General features: G+C 34.0%; 4 protein-coding genes across 4 annotated transcripts; 2 read left to right on the forward strand and 2 right to left on the reverse strand.

The window, feature by feature from the left end:
* Positions 1–751: 751 nt before the first annotated feature.
* On the reverse strand, positions 752–4,166 carry LOC125067242. Its single transcript, XM_047675720.1, has 3 exons — positions 3,722–4,166; positions 3,270–3,552; positions 752–1,924 (listed from the first exon to the last, which is right to left on the reverse strand). Exons 1-3 carry the CDS (start codon positions 3,884–3,886, stop codon positions 1,131–1,133), a joined length of 1,242 nt encoding a protein of 413 aa, XP_047531676.1. The 5' UTR covers positions 3,887–4,166; the 3' UTR covers positions 752–1,130.
* A 1,174-nt stretch (positions 4,167–5,340) lies between these two features.
* Positions 5,341–6,720, forward strand: LOC125067316 (ADP-ribosylation factor-like protein 6-interacting protein 4). Its single transcript, XM_047675851.1, has 3 exons — positions 5,341–5,668; positions 5,858–5,963; positions 6,254–6,720. Exons 1-3 carry the CDS (start codon positions 5,413–5,415, stop codon positions 6,387–6,389), a joined length of 498 nt encoding a protein of 165 aa, XP_047531807.1. The 5' UTR covers positions 5,341–5,412; the 3' UTR covers positions 6,390–6,720.
* Positions 6,721–7,174: 454 nt separating this feature from the next.
* Positions 7,175–10,419, reverse strand: LOC125067217 (thioredoxin domain-containing protein 5 homolog). The gene is made up of 8 exons (XM_047675679.1): positions 10,098–10,419; positions 9,885–10,018; positions 9,588–9,706; positions 9,353–9,493; positions 8,763–8,918; positions 8,299–8,489; positions 7,695–7,821; positions 7,175–7,592 (listed from the first exon to the last, which is right to left on the reverse strand). The coding sequence occupies exons 1-8, from the start codon at positions 10,247–10,249 to the stop codon at positions 7,410–7,412; spliced, it is 1,203 nt and encodes a 400-aa protein (XP_047531635.1). The 5' UTR covers positions 10,250–10,419; the 3' UTR covers positions 7,175–7,409.
* An 862-nt stretch (positions 10,420–11,281) lies between these two features.
* Positions 11,282–20,293, forward strand: LOC125067136 (serine/threonine-protein kinase Warts). Its single transcript, XM_047675508.1, has 5 exons — positions 11,282–11,557; positions 11,946–12,414; positions 13,362–15,480; positions 16,586–16,872; positions 18,798–20,293. Exons 2-5 carry the CDS (start codon positions 12,160–12,162, stop codon positions 19,218–19,220), a joined length of 3,084 nt encoding a protein of 1,027 aa, XP_047531464.1. The 5' UTR covers positions 11,282–11,557; positions 11,946–12,159; the 3' UTR covers positions 19,221–20,293.
* Positions 20,294–20,526: the final 233 nt, after the last annotated feature.

The raw sequence follows: 20,526 nt of genomic DNA on the forward strand, positions 1-20,526 counted from the left end.
AGATTATCTCTCTTGTGCCTGTAGTTACACTAGCTCACACATCCTTCAAACCAGAACATACCAATACAAGTATTGCTGTTTGACTGTAGAATATGTGATGATTTGGTGGTAACGACCCAGACGGTACTGCACTAAGCCTTACCATGAGTATACTCTATTCCAACCATAAAAGGATAAAAGCTAAATAAACACCATTAGACAAAAAATGGACGCGATATCATTGGTTCAAGAGCTTGCTTAATCTATGATATTCAATATGGTTTTGCGTTTTGAACGTCGACGAAACTATTATCGAAATTTTAGATTTAAAATTATAAATAAAAATATATTGACCATAAACTCCTAGTAGTGCACAATATACCTGAGTTATTAGCAATCGGATGAAATACGTAAATCTAAGGGTTGTTTATGTTTTTTCTACTTCCATTGATAATAATCTTTAACATATGAAACTACCTACCCTCATTGAAGCAGCGTGGTGGAACAAGTTTTAAGCCTTCTTCTTATAAAGTAAAGGGGGCCTCAGCCCTATAATAATAATATTTATCATTAATAATTATTAAAATAACCTTGTAAAGTTAAATCGTCAATCCAATAGAATTAACATTATTTTCTTTTACAATTATAAATTGGTAAGGAAAAGCAATCTCTTTACTTTGGTGATGAATATTTTAATTTTGTTCTTTTTTTAAATTAATTTGTGTATAATTTAAGTCATCGTTTAATAATATATTTAAAATAAAACAGCATATGTAAGTACCAATAATAATTTATTTTCATTTAAATAATAGTCAATAGACCGAAATCAATGTTCGTTTTGATTTGATACGATGAGCAATAGTCACAATAATTACCACACTTTAGTATGTTTTAGACATGATTTAATTAAGTAAATTCAGTCTTTCTTTAGGCATCGTTTCACGGCTAGGCTAGGCTAGGCTAAGAAACGTCTCCATTAAACAATCGTTGTTACTACACAAATAATATAAATAATAATACACATATACGTAAACATTATTTTGTGCTTATACCGAAATAAAGGTCTAGACGCTATGAAACTGGACTTAATCTGTGATCGTAACTTCGAATACGTAATATTTTCTTGGCACTCGTTGTCGTTTTACAAAATCTCACGCATCAGAGTCAGCTTTTAGGGCAAGTATACCTTGCGCGTGAAGATCGCGAACTGCTTCTAGCAGTCTTCTCTCCGCTCTTGGTTCCCCGAGAGCTACGTCCACACTGCCCGCACACAGTAAAAGTGCGCGTAACGCCGCTCTGGGCCAATCCGGTTTCAGGCTGCGCCTAACAATAGTACCTGACGAAGCCGTCCCTAATCTTGCACATTCAGCTTCTAGACGATTACCGTAATCTTCTATTAAGGACTCGCCAGCTGCTCTTCTCATTTCCGGTGTGAGAGAAGAGAGAAGCAATAATGCCACGTCATCCATCGGTCGTCCTAATGATACCATCTGCCAATCGAGTGCAATGCATTCGCTTACTCCTTCTCTTTCTCTGAAGAGGAGATTGCCACTCCAGAAATCTGCGTGAGCGAGGGATGCAGGTTCAGCTGGTCGAAGCAGAGTCTCGAGAAGTGAAGGCGCGCGCGCACTGAGGGCTGACACTGCAGCGGCTTCTTCAGTGCAGTCTGTACGACCTCTAAGAAACGCTTCAAGCTGGGGTAATCCTCGTCTAACTAACCGAAGATAGCCAGCTGCAGCTCGCTCGCATGGAAATAAAAAATCAAATCTTTGATCCAAAGGACCTTCTCTATCTCGCAAAGCAAGAGAAAGAGCATGGAGTCGTGCCGCTGCATGAAGTGCTGCTCTAGCTTTTTCTACGGTGAGGCCTTCCGCAAAATCCGCTGATTCGAAACCCTCAGCCGTTACATCTTCTAAAACAAGCTCGCTATCTCCGCCAATTTCATCTGTCAATTATAACAGAATACATATATCTAATATTACAAAATATATAAAATAACAAATAATTTTGTAGTAATTACTTATGCTAAAAATAAAACAAAGTTAAGTTATACTGAGTGATCAAAAAGAACACCATCAAAGCGATTACATTAAAACAAGAGAATTAACGATAGTCGAGCGGATTTGTCAGACAAATTTCCGTCTGGTATCGTAGTCACGTAATTTTTAGTATGCGAAATACGTAAAAACGTACGAGCAAAACATAATGACAACTCCGACAGAGAATTTAAATGGTATGATTTATGAATAACTAAATCAGTAGATAAGCTTTTAGGTATACTGCAATCATGTATGACAAATTATAGTTTAACTAGTGACCCGCCCCGGCTTCGAAAGCGTGTAAATGATTAAAAAAGAAAATGAGAAGTGCGCTTAGCAAGAAAATATTAACTAGGTATATATTTTTATAACGTTTATATTATCATACCATACAATATGAATGATATAAAAAAATATTGGAATCGTAATTTTATTGTATCATATAAAGATCGAAACGATGAAAAACTGTTTCATTAAATTACCTATAAAAAAAAAGATATTTAGGAAAATACAAATTAATTTCAATTTGTCCTATTTCTGTCGAAAAACTTGACCCTTGGAGTAGTGGTGCAAAAAGCTTCAACAAAATTATAACACCTAGCCTTATTACCTCTACTGGTGAAGAGGATCGGAATTGCGATACAACGGGGAAATGCTGCTAGCATTCTTGCCACCATTCCACACGGTCAAGATTTATACAGTAACTTTTTAATTCATATTTGTATATACCTAAGCACTTAATGTTATTAATACTTATATTAATAAATGTATTTTTATTTCAATTTTATTATTTTATAGCGATATTAAATTGTGGACGCATCTTTATGTATTAATGTGGTGGTTATTAATATCCTATGGCATCATGACGGCAAAAATATTTTTATCCCAGAAAGCATGACGAATCGCAATTGCAGTCAAAAATATTACTACTCGACGCGAAATAATTATTTTGTTTTCGTTTGTTGTTCTCGTATGGCACCTTTGTTTAAGGATAAAGCATCAAATATCACTTACACACATTATTATATCTAAACAAATTTAAATAATTTATTTAGTTATCAACACTGCTCATTAAAATACGTATACATACCTACATAGCGATGAAAATTACAAGGTTTTCGAGTAATTTGCCATTTTGGCTAATTTTGTTCAAATGGAAATTTTTCAATAATGCTCCTTGGGAATACGAGATTGTTTTTATACTAAACCTACTAACTAATATTACTTTTTATATTTAAATATTTTTAGTACCTGGTAACCTAGCTTTAATACATCTTGGCACAGGAAGCCCTTCGCCTGGTCCTAAGGCTTCTTCTGCTAATCTATTGAGCGCTGGAGCCAGTTCTGTATAGAACAAGATTTCCCTGGTATCGAATTGAGCCTCTGCCACGAACAATCGCCCGAAAGGGTCTCTTGGAGGCAATTTGACCACAAGAGGCATCGCTCTGCGATCTCCGCTGCTTTCATAACGGACGGTCACGGCAAGCACTCTACTGAGTGCTCCGGCAACACCAGCTCTAGATTCTACTCGAATCTACAATAAATAAGAATTGTTATTTCATGCAAGTGGTATGAGCAATTCAAATAGACTTTTTATTTTGAAATTTAAAAAAGTTCCTATTATTTACATTTAACTTAAGAAAATTAAATTGTTTATTATATGTTATATTGCCAAGTAGGTCATTTTAATTTAAAAAAAATACCTCTTGTGGGGCGACCACGCCCGCGCCTACTAAGAGTTCTCTCGCCCACTCCTCTGTGAGTGCGGCGTCTGCATCGGCTTCGGGGCCCGGTTCGCAATCGGACTCCTCACTGCCACTGCTGGGGGCTTCCGAGACCGCAGCGCTATCCGGCACCCCGGCTTGCATTTTAAGCACTTCACTCTATACCTCACTGATATTTTATAACACAGTCATAGTTTAATGTATTTATTGCGACAAAATACTAATATTAAAGTAAATAAATAACTATAAGCTTACAACGGTTTAATACAGATTATTCGCGTTAATTGGAATTGCATAGAATGTTCCGAGCCGTCTGTAAGGTGGGTACCGCGCTTGCGCGTTTCCTCCGTCAATTATTCATAGGGACTCCCATACTGTGTCACCCGCCGCTCAATGCGAAGTTACGAGATAGCTATGCATAGAAGCGGTCTTACTATTATGTCCACCAGACTTTTAAACGAATACACAATATACATACACTAGCTATATGTCCCGACCGAAATCTTTTTTTTACCATTAAAAATATGTCAAAATATTTATCATGATATTTTCGAAATAATGAAATATGTACAAAATTGTTGTATTGTTTGTACAAAAATTTGTGTACAAAATTGTTTTATTATGATACAATCTACACTACTTGGATAGAGTTCGCACTTATGAGCTTTTAAACTCAATTTTTAAACTCATTCAATATACCATATCAGTCACCTGAACTAAAATTATAAATTGTAAAAAGTATATTATTTTTAAAGCAAACGATCTCCGTATTAATATTAATATTGAGTTTTTCTCCATTTCTTAAACCTATACCTATACTTATTATGTTATATGTATAATTTTATTTGTGACTTATCTATAAACATACATAATACTATATTGGAATTAGTAATTTTCTGTAAATATTTTAAGACTTTATTCAGTACTTTATTAAGTTGATGAACCTAAAATTGTTTTTTTTTCAATGACTTAATCGCAAAATATAATTTTATTAATATTATAAATGCGTAAGTTAAATTAAATGGATGTATGTTACTTAATATTTAATCATGCCTAAGTGGCTGGCTGGAATAAAATTAAATTTGACACAAAGGTAGATTATAGTCTTGGATAGCACACAGAGTACTTTTTATCAATAACTCTCTCTTAATTTCCTACTGCGAAATTACAATTCTATATTTTCTATATTGCTTAATTAAATAAGACAGTATTATATATAACATATTATATTATATATATACCATCTTAAATAATAAAATAACACTTTAAATCAAACTGAAAATAGCATCAAATTCGATTGCGTGATTTAGAAAAATATGGGCAAACAGAGCAGTAGCTGATAGCGTAAGCACATCGAATAATATTATTGAAGGATTAATAAATAAGTTACAGTACTACAGAAATAAATCTCTTAGTTAATAAATAATATAATAATTTAATTAGTTAAAATAATTTATAAATTATAGTAAAGATAAGAAATTGATTGACTTGTATGTTTAAAAGTAAAAATCTTTAGCAGGTTTGATCGCTGTTTGTCTTTGAATTTTGTAGAATGTGGTAATCAATTTTGAGTTTGACAAATGACATTGACTTTTTCGGCTTCTGAATTGAAAATATATTTCCCTAATTCAATTTACTTTATTATATCAAAATAACATTACATTAACATTATGGGAAAAGAAAAATCGAAAAAACGCCGGCGTTCCTCGTCCTCAAGTTCAACCAGTTCTGATTCAAGTCGCGAAAAGAAAAAACTACGTAAATTAAAAAAGAAATTAAAGAAAGAGCAAAAGAAAACGGAAAGAATTCTAAAAAAGAAGCTTAAAGAAGAAAAAAAGAAACTTAAAAAAAAGAAGCAGGAAGATAGAGGTCAAAGTATCGAAAGTGAACACAAAATAGAAGAATCATCAGCTGATATTCCTTTGGGTAACATTTGCAAAACAGTTGCGAAGTTATCCTTTAAGTCTTTAAAATTATTTATCTCAAATATAGTCTCTACTTTTAATATTATGACAAAATATAATTTGATTTATGAAAACGTTAACAATCTATATATGAACAACTATTTTTGTAAAATTAGAGTCAACCATTATTAGACACATATATTGTTTTTAGAACTAATGGAAAGGTCTAAAGCTATGGCTCCTATGACTAAAGAAGAATGGGAAAAACGACAGAGCATAGTCAGAAGAGTGCAAGATGAAGAAACGGGCAGATACAGGTTATTCTATCATTCTATTTTTTTATTTTTAACTTATTTTAAAAATTTGATGTACAATTGTCCGAGTCAAACTAAAAAATATACATTTGTCACTTATTTATAATAAGAAATAATTGGCTAAAGACATTAATATTTACTGTTATAATAAATACATAAGTCAACTTAAAAGTAATTTTTAATGTAGTAATATAATTAAATTTACATAATGAAATCTAATCTTTTATATTAATATAGGCTTAAATAATAATCAAAAGATCTATTACTGTGCCTCAGTTCTGTCTTCCTTCCAGGTTAATAAAAGGTGATGGTGAAGTGTTAGAGGAAATTGTCTCAAGGGACAGACATAAGCAGATCAACAGGCAAGCCACAATGGCTGACGGAGATTTCTTTCAGTCTCAGACTGTTGAAAAACAAAGGATCAAATAATCCTTGCTCATGTAATAGGAAATCTTAATACTATATTGAATCATTTTGTTAAAAGATTCTTTTAGCTAATTTGAACAGCTTTCATTTGTTATGAGGTAAGTACAGGGGTAATAAAAGTATATTAGTTTGAAAATGTAAATAACAGAGGATATTTAAATATTGCCTAATGATTGTCTTCTACAGATATAATGAATATTCTATATTTTGTATCTGTAAAGATGTCTTATACAGTACACATTTTATTGATAGTTTGCACAAGTTATGGAAACTTTTTTCTTTTATATATAGGAAATTTTAAATGTTTGTGTCACATGCACTGGGGTTTAATGTATAGGTGTTCTTTGATTTATTCAATAAAATATTGAAATATTTACTTTGTTTTATTTTGTTTATTAGAAATATTATATTAATAAAATTAAATATGCATCAATTTTTTGAAATGATTAATACCAATTTTTTTTCTAAATTAAGTTTTAGTTATTCCAATTTGAAATAAAATCCTATTTTCTTGCACCAATGAATAATCTAATAAGGGTTGACCATTAATCATGTGATGTTTTTAGTAACTCTTTAAACACCCCTTATCTTTATTGAGGTTTAAGAGTAAACAAAATAAATTATAATATTAAAATCATATAATCTTATAATTTAGCTAGGAAGACTAGAATTTACTCTATAATGTTTAAGTTAATTATTACACCATAAGCTATATTTTGTTTTAACTAAGTATATGTATAATTTGCTTATGTGAACTGAATAAATATATTATTAAATACATATATTATTTATCAATGAAAGTAGTCCAACTCCTATTAATATTAGCTATTGCAAACTAGACCCTCCCAATAAGACCTGTTCAAGCTAGTCACTATTTAGACAGTTTTCTTATTTGTAAGGTCATTTTTTCATAATTTTTTTTGAGTATTAACAGTAAAATGAAAGGAAAGGCAGTTTGTTGACAATTTTATATACATGCTTTTTTTAAATATTTTTTTTTTTATTGTTCTACCTAAACATAATTTACAGTTCATCTTTGGATGGTAACTCTTCTTGTGTCATGTTTTCTTCTGGAGTCGCGGTAGTTGTTGATTCTTCAAGATGTTCATTCACCAATGTTATAAGGCTTTCTAATGGCCGCCCTCCATGATCCACACTAACCACTTTTTTATTTTTATATAGAATCAATGTTGGTAGTCCATTTATCTATAAAAAATACATAGGTAACAGATATTTATAACATATACCTCATTAAAAAAGAAATTACTTTCTACAATTATTAAGAAAGTTACTATATTATATATTAACCTTTTCCATTTCACATATTGCTTTTGACCTTACGCAGTCAATATCAGCGATTAAAACACGACTTTCGTTTTGAAATTTTTCACCTAATTTTATCCAAAGAGGATTCAACTGCATACAATGGGCGCACCTGAAATTATATTTATAATAAAAGTTTATTTAATATTAGTTTCAGCCCGCAGCTTCGCCCGTGTCTGATGGGGAACAGGGGCCTTTTATGTACCTGCATGCAATACCATCTTTACCATAGGGCACATGGGGGCTGAGAGGGCCCTGACGAACCAACAATTTACCAAATTAAACCAAAAAATATCTAGCAAAAGGGCCCCAAATGGGTGTCCAAAGGCCCCAGCATAGCTTGAGATAGCTCTGCCTGCATGACTATGTGTATGAAAAATTTCAAGATGATTGGTATAAACTCACATTTGTATTTATAATATTAGGATGAATAGTAATTCCACAATTTACTTTATTTTTAAAATAACATCACTTTTAAAGTGATAATATTAAATGCTTTTCTATTGAACTTTATGTTTATGGCCTATAAAAAACGAAGAATGGTATGTTTTATTGCGGCGCTTATTTTATATGATGAAGGCATATTTACCAAGGTGCAAAGTAATTAATGAAAACTAAATCCTTCTCCAAAAATGTTTCAAATGTTTCTTCAGATATTCTGGCAACAGGGAGAGCTTTCTTTTTCTTCATAAACTTATCTGGATCATGATTTTCAGCCAGCAACATCCTTTCTACATAGGCCTTGAGTTCCTCAAATGTATCTTCCTCTGCTCGGCCCATCTGGAGATCATATTTTAAAAATTATTCACCACTGATTTTGAAATAAAAAGATAACTTTAATTTTTTAAATCACATTGATTAAAAAGAAAACATATATACAATATGATATTAATTAGCATCCAATTTGAGTCACAATATTTCAAAATTTGACATATTTGCAAGGTAGAACACCTTTATTTATGTATGAAATTGTAATAAGAAAGAAGATTGCTAATGTGTCATCAAAAGCACTTAAGACCATAGGAATAAGACAAAAATGTAATTATTACTTACTATTCTTCCATTGACTATCCAGAGTAAGAAAGGATATTGCTTGATGTCAAAGTTCTTACAAGTCATTTCATTGTCCATGCAATTCACACGTCCTATTTGTATGTATTCATTATGTGCAAAATGCACAGCTAACTCGGCCCATTTAGGTGCTAGACGCTTAGAAAAAAAAAACACTAGATTATTTACTTTGGAATTAACTATAGTGCCTTTAAATTAGTAGGTATTTTCATGTTTTAACTAAATTCATATAAGCTGTTTTTTACAAAGTAACATCATAAAATTTGTCTATTATAATATTATTTTATTTAATTATTTAAATAAAAAAGTTGTATAATATGAATTAAATTGTATATCACTATATATAGTGTGAGGTAGGGTAAAATATTTCCAAATAGGGATAATAATAATATAAGGATAATAAAAAAAAATTGTGTCTTGTCAAAATGTAGTAGGTATATTTTGACTATAAATAAGCAAATATAGCGTTGAATTAAAATTGTGTCTTTTTTTAATGTTGTTTCATTATTATTTTTTAAGGATTGAGGGATAAAAAATAATAAGGAAGTAATTATAGCTACATACTTGCATACCTGAGAGGCTTTGCACCATGGAGCATAAAACATAACAAAATGCTGCCCCTTGGATATGAATTTTTCAATATTGTGGTCATTTAAGTATGCCATGCCGCTATAAATTTTGACTTCCGATGAAGGTTTTTCAGATTCTACACCCTTAAACAATAGTAAAATAGCATTTGTTATTTTTTTTTTTCAAAAATCGAATCTGTATTTAAAATAGAAATAAAAATTAAAGTACTGTATATACCTCTGATTTCATAGCAAAAACTTCACTCAGGAATAGAGTCAAGGATGGCAGATCTCTGGTACCTTTGTATTCTACAGGTGAAAATGAGTTCTTGTGGAAGTATAATAGTGTAGGATATCCTAAAAGAAATTAAAAATACAGATTTGATACTAAAATTTCTAATAAATTCTATAGACATGACAAAATTTAGTTTGTCTGTTATATTATTCAATTATAAATTTTATTTAATTGGTCTGTAAATTTCCAATTTTGTTCATGGACTTAAATTAAATTTGACTAAATATATTAGATACCTACCTGTAATATCATTTTCATGACATAATTTTGAATGTATTGTACAGTCTACTTGAGCAATTGCAAACTTTGAATTTGCATTTACAAGCTCTCCTAGTTCTGACCAAATAGGATGAAAATCTGTGCAATGACGACACCTGAAAATAAGATTAAATTACTTTGACAAAAAAAATATTTTTAAACCCATATTTACGAATTATTCATATAAATACGAACCATGGGGCATAGAACATTATAAAGTTTCCGTCCATTTCTTCTATTTGTTGCTTAAAATTATCTGGTCCATATTCATACACAGGGTTCTCCTCTGGTGCCACATAATGCAATAAAAATAAGCAAGGAAAAAATAACAATAGCCTTCGATACATTATTAAATAGATTTGTTATCGTATCCTTTGATAATGTGGATTTTAATGTATTAAAATCAGTGTTTAATATGAAACAAACATCATATTTTACAACCGCTGCGCTTTTAACTTTAATCACTATAATGTCAAGTACCAAGTAGATCGCGATATTTAATTGCTGTAAACATCTGATTTTGACATTATTTTTTGACAATCAATGAAAAGAGTAATAGAGTAAACAATGATTTGTCTACAGTCAACTCATAATCATATTTTTTGTTAATAGTCTGTGTAATTATATGTTGACTATAATGCTAGCACTACACAGTAAATTAAATCAATTCGTCGGTGTTTTCAATTATTTCTGAAAGTATTTTTAACTGCTCACATTAAAATATAGAATAATTACCTAGGCTAGGTGATATTAAGTTTGAAGTAGGCTTAATCATTAATGAAAACAGTTTTATTTTCTTAATGATACATATACATTTTCAAACATTACATTTATTTTAATAATAATTGTCTCCTATCTTCTTAAGTACTTGTATAATACGTACTATACACTTAATTGCATAATGCAAGTGCCAGCTGTAACATTTGATTTTTATTTTATACGACACTTTAAGTAAAGTAAAGCAATATTTTTCTAAGACTATTAAATTAACCAGTAAGTTTTGTTTAATTTTTTTCACTTAACAACACAATCATACTCTTTTTAATAAATATTTTATCATTCTTAAACCTATTTGAAACTATAGATATTCCTATTTGTGATTTTTTTGTCAAAATCTGAAGAGAAAAAAAAATATTTTAAATTATTAAAGGCGAATAGAACAGAGATTTAGAAGCTTTAGAAGTTAAGTAGTTATAACTAATATCTTTGTTTTAGAATATTTAATACGTGTATATGTATAATACATTGTTTAATTTTAAAACAAAAAATATATAAAATAGATATCATTCAAGAATCGTAAACATCTATAAAAAATATTCCAATCGTAAATGTCACTTTGGCGTAGCTTTTACGGACACACTATGGAATGTGGTAATTCTTCAAAATGGTCGCTTTGTATGGTTTGCCAACTTGCATGTCTGTGTTTTAGAGTCCTTTGTTTTCGTTATTTGTTGAATATAGTTTAACATTAAGGCCGAAACCTACTCTATTCACTACTGTTTCGTGTATGCATGAACATTTATTCTATATTCATAATTTGTGGTGTATAAGAAAGATGTCATCGGTAATGTGAGAGCATTCTACTACATTTTTATTTTACGGGATTATGACGTCTAGGATTCACATTTGGATTTGCAAAGAATAAAGAAAATCAGGTAAATTATGAACATTACGACATATTAAACTAACATAAGGGTCACTACAACGACCACTAAAATATATTAAACAAAGCTGGCTCTAATTTTGGCATTCCTTAGCTCCCTGTCAGATTGGATTGTGTAGAGTACGACAATTTTGTTACTGCTAATTCGGTTTTTAATTGAAAATAATTCGAATTTAGATCCTAAACTAGATAGACTGCTATATAGTGTAATTTGTAAGAATAACTTTGTCTGTAAACAATTAAGGTACAGCAACATAACATTACATTGTTATGATGTAGTACGATATTACCTTCTGTCACTGGTTGATGCTAATCAGACTAAATTCTTATTAGTTTACCATAACAATACATTTCTATTAAATTCCATTTTATCTTTTCAGTTTTCAAGTTGATTTAAGTTCAATATACAATGTTGATATATGTGGAACATTGAAACAAAAACACGTTACAATACACAGTACAAGAAACTTAAGACTGTTGAAATATAAGTGCAAATTAAGGAATACAAATGCGAACTGTGAGTGTTTGTGGGAGCAGGATGCTAATGTGATGGGAGGGGTGGGGTGAGAGGTGAGGCGCTCGGGCGCGGGCGCCATGAACCCGCCGGCGCCCGGCAAGACGGCCACGCGCTCATCAGGGTACAACCAGAAAGCGCTCGCCGAAATACGTAATTCATTACTCCCGTTTGCGAACATCGGGAGCTCTGAGCCTCCTGGCTCTTCAGCGGCCAGTACAGTCAGTTCTGGAGTCAGCTCTGGCTTCAGCTCATCATCTGGAAATGGACTTGATAAAGACTTGAGTGTATTACCTCAGTCACTTAACCAGCCAATAACACTAAACTATGATGACGTAAGTACATAGATATGATTTTTTCCAAAAAATATATTTACAAATTGTATACTCACTTAAATAAAAGCATAAATGTTATTATAAAAAAGCAATACCTGATATGATTTTGGATTCAAAAATTTTTTCCTAAATTTATCATTAAGTTTTATTATTAAATTTATGGGTAATAGCACTACTAAGCTTAAGCTTTTTTATTAATAAAACATACTTAATGCTTACATATTATAATTATTAATTTATATAATAATACTCTATTTGTTTGAAGTGTTTTGAAAAATAATGCTTAATAGCTATGCTTTAATGCCTAAGAAACAAATGATTAAAAAGGCAATTACCAATTGCATAAAGGTCCCAATGATTACTTAAACTTAGGCACTAAAGCCTTCTTTCTCAACTTTTTATGAGATACTAAAAACATATTATATTCTTTAATTAGTGGTAGCCCTTTTTAGCGTGGAGGTGGTCTATATAAATTTGTAAATGATGTAAATTTGAGACATTAAATACTTTGTGTGTTTGATGTAAGCTTTCTTAATTGATATCATACATTTTTGAACTATTTCTTATAAGTAGAATTTAAATAGAGCTAGGCTAAATAACCAATCAGGCTATAAATTATATAAATATAATATTAGTTTTTTTTTATATGGCATAGGTTGGAAAACAGGTAACTTGATGATAAGTGGTCACAACGGCCCTTAAACATTAACAAAGTAAAAAAAAAAATTGTCCTTACATTGCCAATGTGCCATCAACCTAGTTACACTAGTTCCACTCACCCTTTAAACTGAAACACAACAATCCTTGCTTGCTGCTTATTCGCAGTAGAATGAATGATGAGCCCGGGCTTAACCAGATGGGCTTGCGCAAAGCCCTACCACTAAGTAATAGTAATAAATATATACTACTGTCATTTACATCTATTTATTCTATTGATATTTTTTCAGGATCCAGCAGTTAATGCTCTTAAATATGCAGGTGGCCGTTTTGATACGGCCCTTGAATATCTCTCAAAGAAGCAAGAACCACTCAATGGTGTGCTTAAATCGAACAATTTAAGTGCTCTTAGTACAAAGCTTATAAGAAAACCTAGCTTAGAGCGAGAAATTAACCTTCACCGAGGAAGCCCAGCTCTAGATTCAGGAGCGGGAAGTTCGAGGTCGGATAGTCCTCGACAATCTGACGCCCCTCCTTTGCCTCACGAAAAGTTGAGTCGGCAGTATTCACCGTCAGGTTTTTCTGAACCACCCCCACCGCCGCCGCCGAGATGTCCTTCCACGCCTCCTGTTCCGCCTTCGGTGCAACAGTTCATGAAGCGCATATCTCCAGCGCCCCCCTTGCCGCCAGCCCGAGGGACCAGTCCTGTAGCGGCGGGAGCGCCGGCGCCACCGGCGCGACAGCCGATGATAGTTCAAAATGGGCCCCAAGTCCAACAACAACTGACGCAACAGATTCAAGCATTGAGTATATACCAAACGGGCTCTGCGGGTGCGGAGCTCCCGCCGCCCTACCCTGTGTCCGGCGTTCCGCCGCCGCCTCCGTATTCTATGTCCATGCAGAATCGACAGAGCCCGACTCAATCTCAGGACTACAGGAAGAGTCCCTCGTCAGGTATTTATTCAGGAGGAACCTCGGCCGGTTCACCGAGCCCGATTACAGTGACGCAATCGACAGGCTCGGCGTCCGGAATGACTCGCCCTACGCCTATGCAGGCGTGGACAGCGAGGCAAGCCGTTCAACCTCCTATAATCATGCAATCGGTCAAGAGTACGCAAGTGCAGAAGCCTGTTTTGCAAACTGCCATCGCGCCTGTCGCCCCACCGCCCGTAGCGAGCTCCATAGTCCAACCGCCTCCGCCTTCATATGCTAGTTCGATACAACAGAAGCAGGCGCAGACGCCACCGAGTTATCCCTTGGCGCCCAAGCCTTCTTCCCCCGGCTCTACGCCGCCTGTCATACCAACTGCGACCACTCCCACCGTACCTACTACTGAACCCCCAAGTTACGCGAGTACGATGCAAGCTTTAGCGGTACAGAGAGGAATGCACCCGATCCCTCCGCCACCATATGGAAACCCGAACGATAATACGACGACGGTAAACTCGCATCATTCACCATTACATAAAAAGTTTTCCAATAATTGTGATATCAAAGGTGAAACGTCACAGATGGAAATAAAATGTCAGAATCAGAATTGCAATCTTCTAAAAGATAATGCACCGTCTGGTTCCGATAAAAGTTCAAACGGTTCGTCGGAAAGGCGACCGAAGGACGGATCTGAAAAGTTTAAACATCAATCACCAATACCCGAAAGAAAGAATATTAGTAAAGAAAAGGAGGATGAAAGGAGAGATTGTAAAGTTAGAAATTATTCCCCCCAAGCATTTAAATTTTTCATGGAACAACACGTCGAAAATATTCTTAAGTCTTACAAACAACGTACGTATCGTCGTATGCAACTAGAAAAAGAAATGACAAAAATTGGTTTAAGTTCGGAAGCCCAAGATCAGATGAGAAAAATGTTATCACAGAAGGAATCCAATTACATAAGATTAAAAAGGGCGAAGATGGACAAGTCCATGTTCACGAAAATTAAACCGATAGGGGTAGGTGCGTTCGGTGAAGTTACACTGGTGAGAAAGATCGATACTAGTCATCTATATGCCATGAAAACGCTTCGAAAAGCTGATGTTTTAAAGCGTAATCAAGTAGCGCACGTCAAAGCCGAGAGAGATATCTTAGCGGAGGCTGACAACGAATGGGTGGTGAAACTGTATTATAGTTTTCAGGATAAAGATAACCTGTATTTCGTGATGGATTACATACCGGGTGGTGATTTGATGTCACTCTTAATAAAATTGGGTATATTCGAGGAAAATTTAGCAAGATTTTATATAGCGGAACTAACGTGCGCGGTGGAGAGTGTACATAAAATGGGATTTATCCATAGGGATATTAAACCAGATAATATTCTTATTGATCGTGATGGACACATTAAATTAACCGACTTCGGTTTGTGCACAGGCTTTAGGTGGACGCATAACTCCAAATATTATCAGAGAAATGGTAAGTGACTTTTTATTTAATATACATTTATGTACGTTAGATTCCATATCAGCATGTAATTCCTGTCAATCCATCTAAAGAGATTAGATAAATTAGGTTTTTTGTACATACAGAACCATTAGTAGAAAAAAAATTTATATTTGGTAGGATACCATCAATTTAGAAAGTATGAAGTAATTAGCTATCGAAAATTTTATAAAATTTGTTTATTATATTAGTGTAGTACTAGTTGAATTTGCGGCTTTATCCGCGTAAAATTTAATAAAACTTATTAGCACGCAAACCTTTATCTTCTCGAGGAAGTTTTAAAAAAGTGGCCGATGTTCTTTCCCGGGACCTAAACTAATCCTATACCAACTTTTATCTAAATCGGTTCAGCTGTTTAAGCGTTAAGAGGTACCAGAGTTACTTTCGCATTTATAATATTAGTAGTTTCATTTAAGTTTAGTGATAAATATTGAAACTGAAAGCTTGGGAAAAAATATCAAAACTTTAGTATATAATACGAAACTCGCCGACATTGACCTGTTTGGCCATTATATAGAAAAATCTTTGAAATGCACTGCATCTTCTAGTATAAGTTTTATGTACATTGGTTTAGTAGATTTTTAGTTTGCAAAAACATACTTTCGAAATCTAAAAAAAGTAATCTAAAGTTTTTAAGTTCCAGCGTCAGCACAATTTAAATGTTCTCTTCTCAATTTAATAATATAACAGTTTCTGTTCTCAGTGTTTTGGGTTTATTTTACGGTCCCAAATAAAAATAAATTATTAGGTTTTCTTGTATATGTTTTTGTGATAAGTAAGGATCTATTCTACAACTAGAATCTAATGTCAGCATAATTTATTTATTTTGCCAAAGTACTTTAACGTCCTTAAATAATAATGTGATTCATTGAAATTAATAAAATGGAGATATTCAATTATGAAATTAAGTATATTAATTCTATAAGTATTGTAATTTTGAGATAATATAATCAATCAATACTTTTTATAAATAATTCTCCCTAAAACCTAATTTTTATATATCGACACAAATCATGGTAGTGTAAGTTGTATATGTCGGAGAACCAATATATTGAAGCGTTTACACACTTAATTCCAGACCACGGACGGCAAGACTCCATGGACCCGGTGGACGGCGAGTGGGGCGCCATGGGCGAGTGCCGCTGCCACCAGCTGAAGCCGCTGGAGAGGCGGCGCAAGCGGGAGCACCAGCGCTGCCTCGCGCACTCGCTGGTGGGCACGCCCAACTACATCGCGCCCGAGGTGCTGCAGCGCACCGGCTACACGCAGCTGTGCGACTGGTGGTCGGTGGGCGTCATCCTGTACGAGATGCTGGTCGGGTCGCCGCCCTTTCTGGCCGCCACGCCGGCTGAGACTCAGCTTAAGGTCGGTTGCTATTATGATTGTGACGATCACGTTTGTAGACATTTTCGCCATAATGACAGTGAATTCACTCGTATCGCGTTTCTTTTTATTCTTTAAGTCTTGGATGTTTGCAATTTTTTATTGTTTTCCTAAATAGTTGTTGCGTCTTCTTCAATTACAAACCACCTAACAATTAACTCAAGAATAAATTAAATTACGAGCGCGTATTAAATCACAGAATTACTGAGAGTTACACAAACACCTCTGATCATCAATATGTAATACCAATTTCAAATAAAAATCAATCAAACGAGATTTGTAGGTGTATGCTGACCGAGTAATGGGATGACGCGATAGAGATAAATAGAGATGCGTTTTCTGTCACTCGGTATCTCGAGGGCTCTTGACTTGGTCTGACAATAAGACGAAATTTTCACCTAGCATCTAGCTGCTGCGACTGGATATCCGATTCACATTCATGTGCCCGAATTCATTTAAAAATGGAAAACAAATTTACGAACTGATCCCTTATGTGGCTACCAATGTTGTTCTCCCTCTTTGATATTTGCAAAACTTTTATTAATTTGTATTGACTGTCTGCTAATGCTCGTTACTCTTGTGTCAGAGGAAACTTTATAAGTGCTATGTACCATGTCAGGTGGAGTTCTCAGCTAGTGGTAGATCCCTTAAGTACATTAGCGAGTATAATGATAAACCGATTAAAATAGGTGGTCCAAATCATATCTGATTATGGTCAGGGCCGGATCTTCCATATGGCTTTTTAGGCTTCAGCCTAGGGCCCCGTAAATTCAAGGGGGCCCCAGCTAAATTAAGTCAAAGTCAAAAATAGACGATAATGCGCAAGAATCCATAACTTTATTAAATTAAACAGATCGTATGGTTTGCAGCCCTTCGAGTCTTGTAATTAATCAAACCGATTCAATTAATTTAATTCAAGTCTACATTCGAATATGACTCAGGTGGGCCCCTAAGTAGTGTTAGTCCAGGGCCCCCTAAACTTACGGTCCGGCCCTGATTATGGTAAATCCCAATCTATTAAGTTTAATTGAACTAAGTCCTTCAACTCTATTGGCCTACAATTCTGTAATGCTCATCATACAGAACAAGGTTAAGTGACACTTCAGGCTACAAACATTTTTCATATTATACCAAGACCAAATACGCTCTCGTATTAAGTATTGCATCTTTGCGTTGGGCCAACTAAATTATCAGCTTGTAGCATTGAATTCGGTATTTTATTTATTTAATTCGGCATTGGAGTCGTGCCAAGAATATCACTAATTCAGACTAAGCTCTTGTCTCAATCATCTTTGTGAATGTGCGAACCTATAGGCATTTTGCAGAATATTTAAGGAGGATCTAGAGGTCCATACTCATGTTATGGATATCCTTATTATTCTCGAGTACATTGCTCCATTGATATGAAGGGCCATGATGTGGCTCTTCAAGCGTATGAATTTCACTACTTACGAACTAGACTGTGTTAGTGAGTTTCATCCTAGAAATACTTCGAGACCTGCCATCAGACGTAATAGCAGTAAAGTGCGAGCTATTTGACTATAAAAAAATTCAATTTTAGACAAAGAGAGAGAATAAGTAAAATTTGGCTGCAGCGAATTTATGACATAATATATGGTAATTAATGCTTTTGAAACTAAAATTAGGATTTTATAAATTAACGTTTTTTTTAGAGAATTTTAACTTCTTTTATATAATTAAGCACGAAATTTTGTTCCCGAAAGTTATACTGTGCTTTTAATTTACTAATTAAAATATATTTTTTATTGATTTTTTGCAAAGTTTTCATGAAATTTTACTAGAGCTAGAAAAGTAAAACGCCATCTGCAGCCCCCAGCCCCCGTCCCCCCGCCTCACGTGGGCGAAAGTAAAGCGCAATAGTAAATATGGGAATAATTCTTTTTCAGGTGATAAACTGGGAAAGCACACTTCATATCCCAGATGCGGCGAATTTGTCCCGAGAGAGCAAGGATCTGATCCTTCAACTGTGCTCGGGACAAGAGATGAGACTCGGGAAGGACGCGAACGAGGTCAAGAACCACCCTTTTCTCATGAGCATCGACTTCGAGAAGGGTCTTCGGAGACAAGTAGCGCCCTACATACCCAGGATAGACTACCCGACCGACACGTCCAACTTCGATCCGATCGACCCGGACAAGTTGCGCAACTCTGGTAGCTCGGACTCCAACAAATCGGACAGCGAGCTGCTCGACAGTGGGAAGACGTTCCACGGTTTCTTCGAATTCACTTTCCGAAGATTCTTCGACGACGGCTACACGAACAAAATCAACCTCGACGACAACGACAACCAGGGCCCCGTGTACGTGTAGCGGCACAGTGACACAGACACAGACACAGGTGCAGTGCGTGCCTTGACTCTCTATTATAACGATAGATTCCCTGTAAACATAACGAATGTAACGTATTTAAAATTACTTTTAGAGCCGTATTGTTAATAATCCCGGTGATAATGTTGTAATATTGTATCGTTATGTATTTGTAAGATTAAACTTATTGTAATATATGTAACGAATGGATCACAGTAGTACGTAGCCGCTGTAACCATTGGTGCTGTCAGCCCGCGTGTCGGGCATCTAGCGTCGTTCCATTCACTGTATACTATTTTTGTAACTAGAGAAATTATTTATGAGATAAGAACAAGCTTACGTGAATTAGTGAATGATATGTCACTATATTTTCTTATGTATTTATCGAGGTAGGTCGCTTATAAATGTGTGTTTGTTTATATAAATTTAAACCGTAACATATGAGAGTCATTAACGTAACGGAACGGTTCGACAGATTGGCATAATTGCGGTTGTGTGGAAGTGCTTCCAGTCCGTTGGACTAGGTCTCGTAACGTGTGCCTTATTCACTGTAAATCTGTTTACACTGATATTTAAGGAGAAAGAATTTCAGAAATATTTTTACTAAAACGTAGGTCCGAATTTTATAACTCGATATAATGTAGAGTGCAATAAATATTTATTAACAAAAAAAAAAAAGAAAAACGAAATCGCATGTCTTTATGACACGTTTAATTTATGTCGAAGGAGGTTTTAGTTACGTTCCGAAATACGTAAACTTTGTTACGTCATTCGAGTACACATTCAGGTTTAGTTTTTTTTTTTGAAATTGTGCAAAATGTATTTTTGTTTTCACTAACAACATCCAATGTTAATATTAAGTCGCGAATAACGTTAAATTATATAAATCCGAGAACAAATATCGTGTGACTAGCAGCTATAATGAGTTAGCTTGTTTGTGGTCTTAAGGACAACTTTTTTGTACAGTATGTTATAAACGAGTCACTTCACCTTAAATTATGTGTTATTGAATGTAAATTGTTTTATTCTAAAATGAAACATGCTTTTAAGTAAATGAAAATAAAATATGGGAATTCTGTTGATTTTTTTTGTTTACACTCCAAACTTCGAAAACATCATTGACGTGAATAATCGTGAGTTTGTAAACGTCATATAAACTATCGGTCACGAAATAACCGTCTGCTACAAAACTTGCATTTTGGACGGGACTGATCCTTCAGAAGCTCTCAGACTATCGACACGGATACAAAACTAGCCGATTGCCAGCCTCTGCCAGAATTAATGCTGTATAACGCAACACATTTAACTT

This window comes from Vanessa atalanta, chromosome 11 (assembly GCF_905147765.1).
Source record: "Vanessa atalanta chromosome 11, ilVanAtal1.2, whole genome shotgun sequence".
Lineage (NCBI taxonomy): Eukaryota > Metazoa > Arthropoda > Insecta > Lepidoptera > Nymphalidae > Vanessa > Vanessa atalanta.

Coding starts and splice junctions, on each gene's coding strand:
- LOC125067242 (XM_047675720.1), bottom strand. CDS start 3,886: ATGCAAGCCGGGGTGCCGGATAGCGCTGCGGTCTCGGAAGCCCCCAGC. Junction 3,553..3,721: donor GCGTGGTCGCCCCACAAGAG/GTATTTTTTTTA, acceptor TATTTATTGTAG/ATTCGAGTAGAATCTAGAGC. Junction 1,925..3,269: donor TATTAAAGCTAGGTTACCAG/GTACTAAAAATA, acceptor TATAATTGACAG/ATGAAATTGGCGGAGATAGC.
- LOC125067316 (XM_047675851.1), top strand. CDS start 5,413: ATGGGAAAAGAAAAATCGAAAAAACGCCGGCGTTCCTCGTCCTCAAGT. Junction 5,669..5,857: donor ATCAGCTGATATTCCTTTGG/GTAACATTTGCA, acceptor TATTGTTTTTAG/AACTAATGGAAAGGTCTAAA. Junction 5,964..6,253: donor GAAGAAACGGGCAGATACAG/GTTATTCTATCA, acceptor TCTTCCTTCCAG/GTTAATAAAAGGTGATGGTG.
- LOC125067217 (XM_047675679.1), bottom strand. CDS start 10,249: ATGTATCGAAGGCTATTGTTATTTTTTCCTTGCTTATTTTTATTGCAT. Junction 9,494..9,587: donor TTTTTGCTATGAAATCAGAG/GTATATACAGTA, acceptor CTATTGTTTAAG/GGTGTAGAATCTGAAAAACC. Junction 8,490..8,762: donor GGATAGTCAATGGAAGAATA/GTAAGTAATAAT, acceptor TATGATCTCCAG/ATGGGCCGAGCAGAGGAAGA.
- LOC125067136 (XM_047675508.1), top strand. CDS start 12,160: ATGAACCCGCCGGCGCCCGGCAAGACGGCCACGCGCTCATCAGGGTAC. Junction 15,481..16,585: donor CAAATATTATCAGAGAAATG/GTAAGTGACTTT, acceptor ACTTAATTCCAG/ACCACGGACGGCAAGACTCC. Junction 16,873..18,797: donor CGGCTGAGACTCAGCTTAAG/GTCGGTTGCTAT, acceptor ATTCTTTTTCAG/GTGATAAACTGGGAAAGCAC.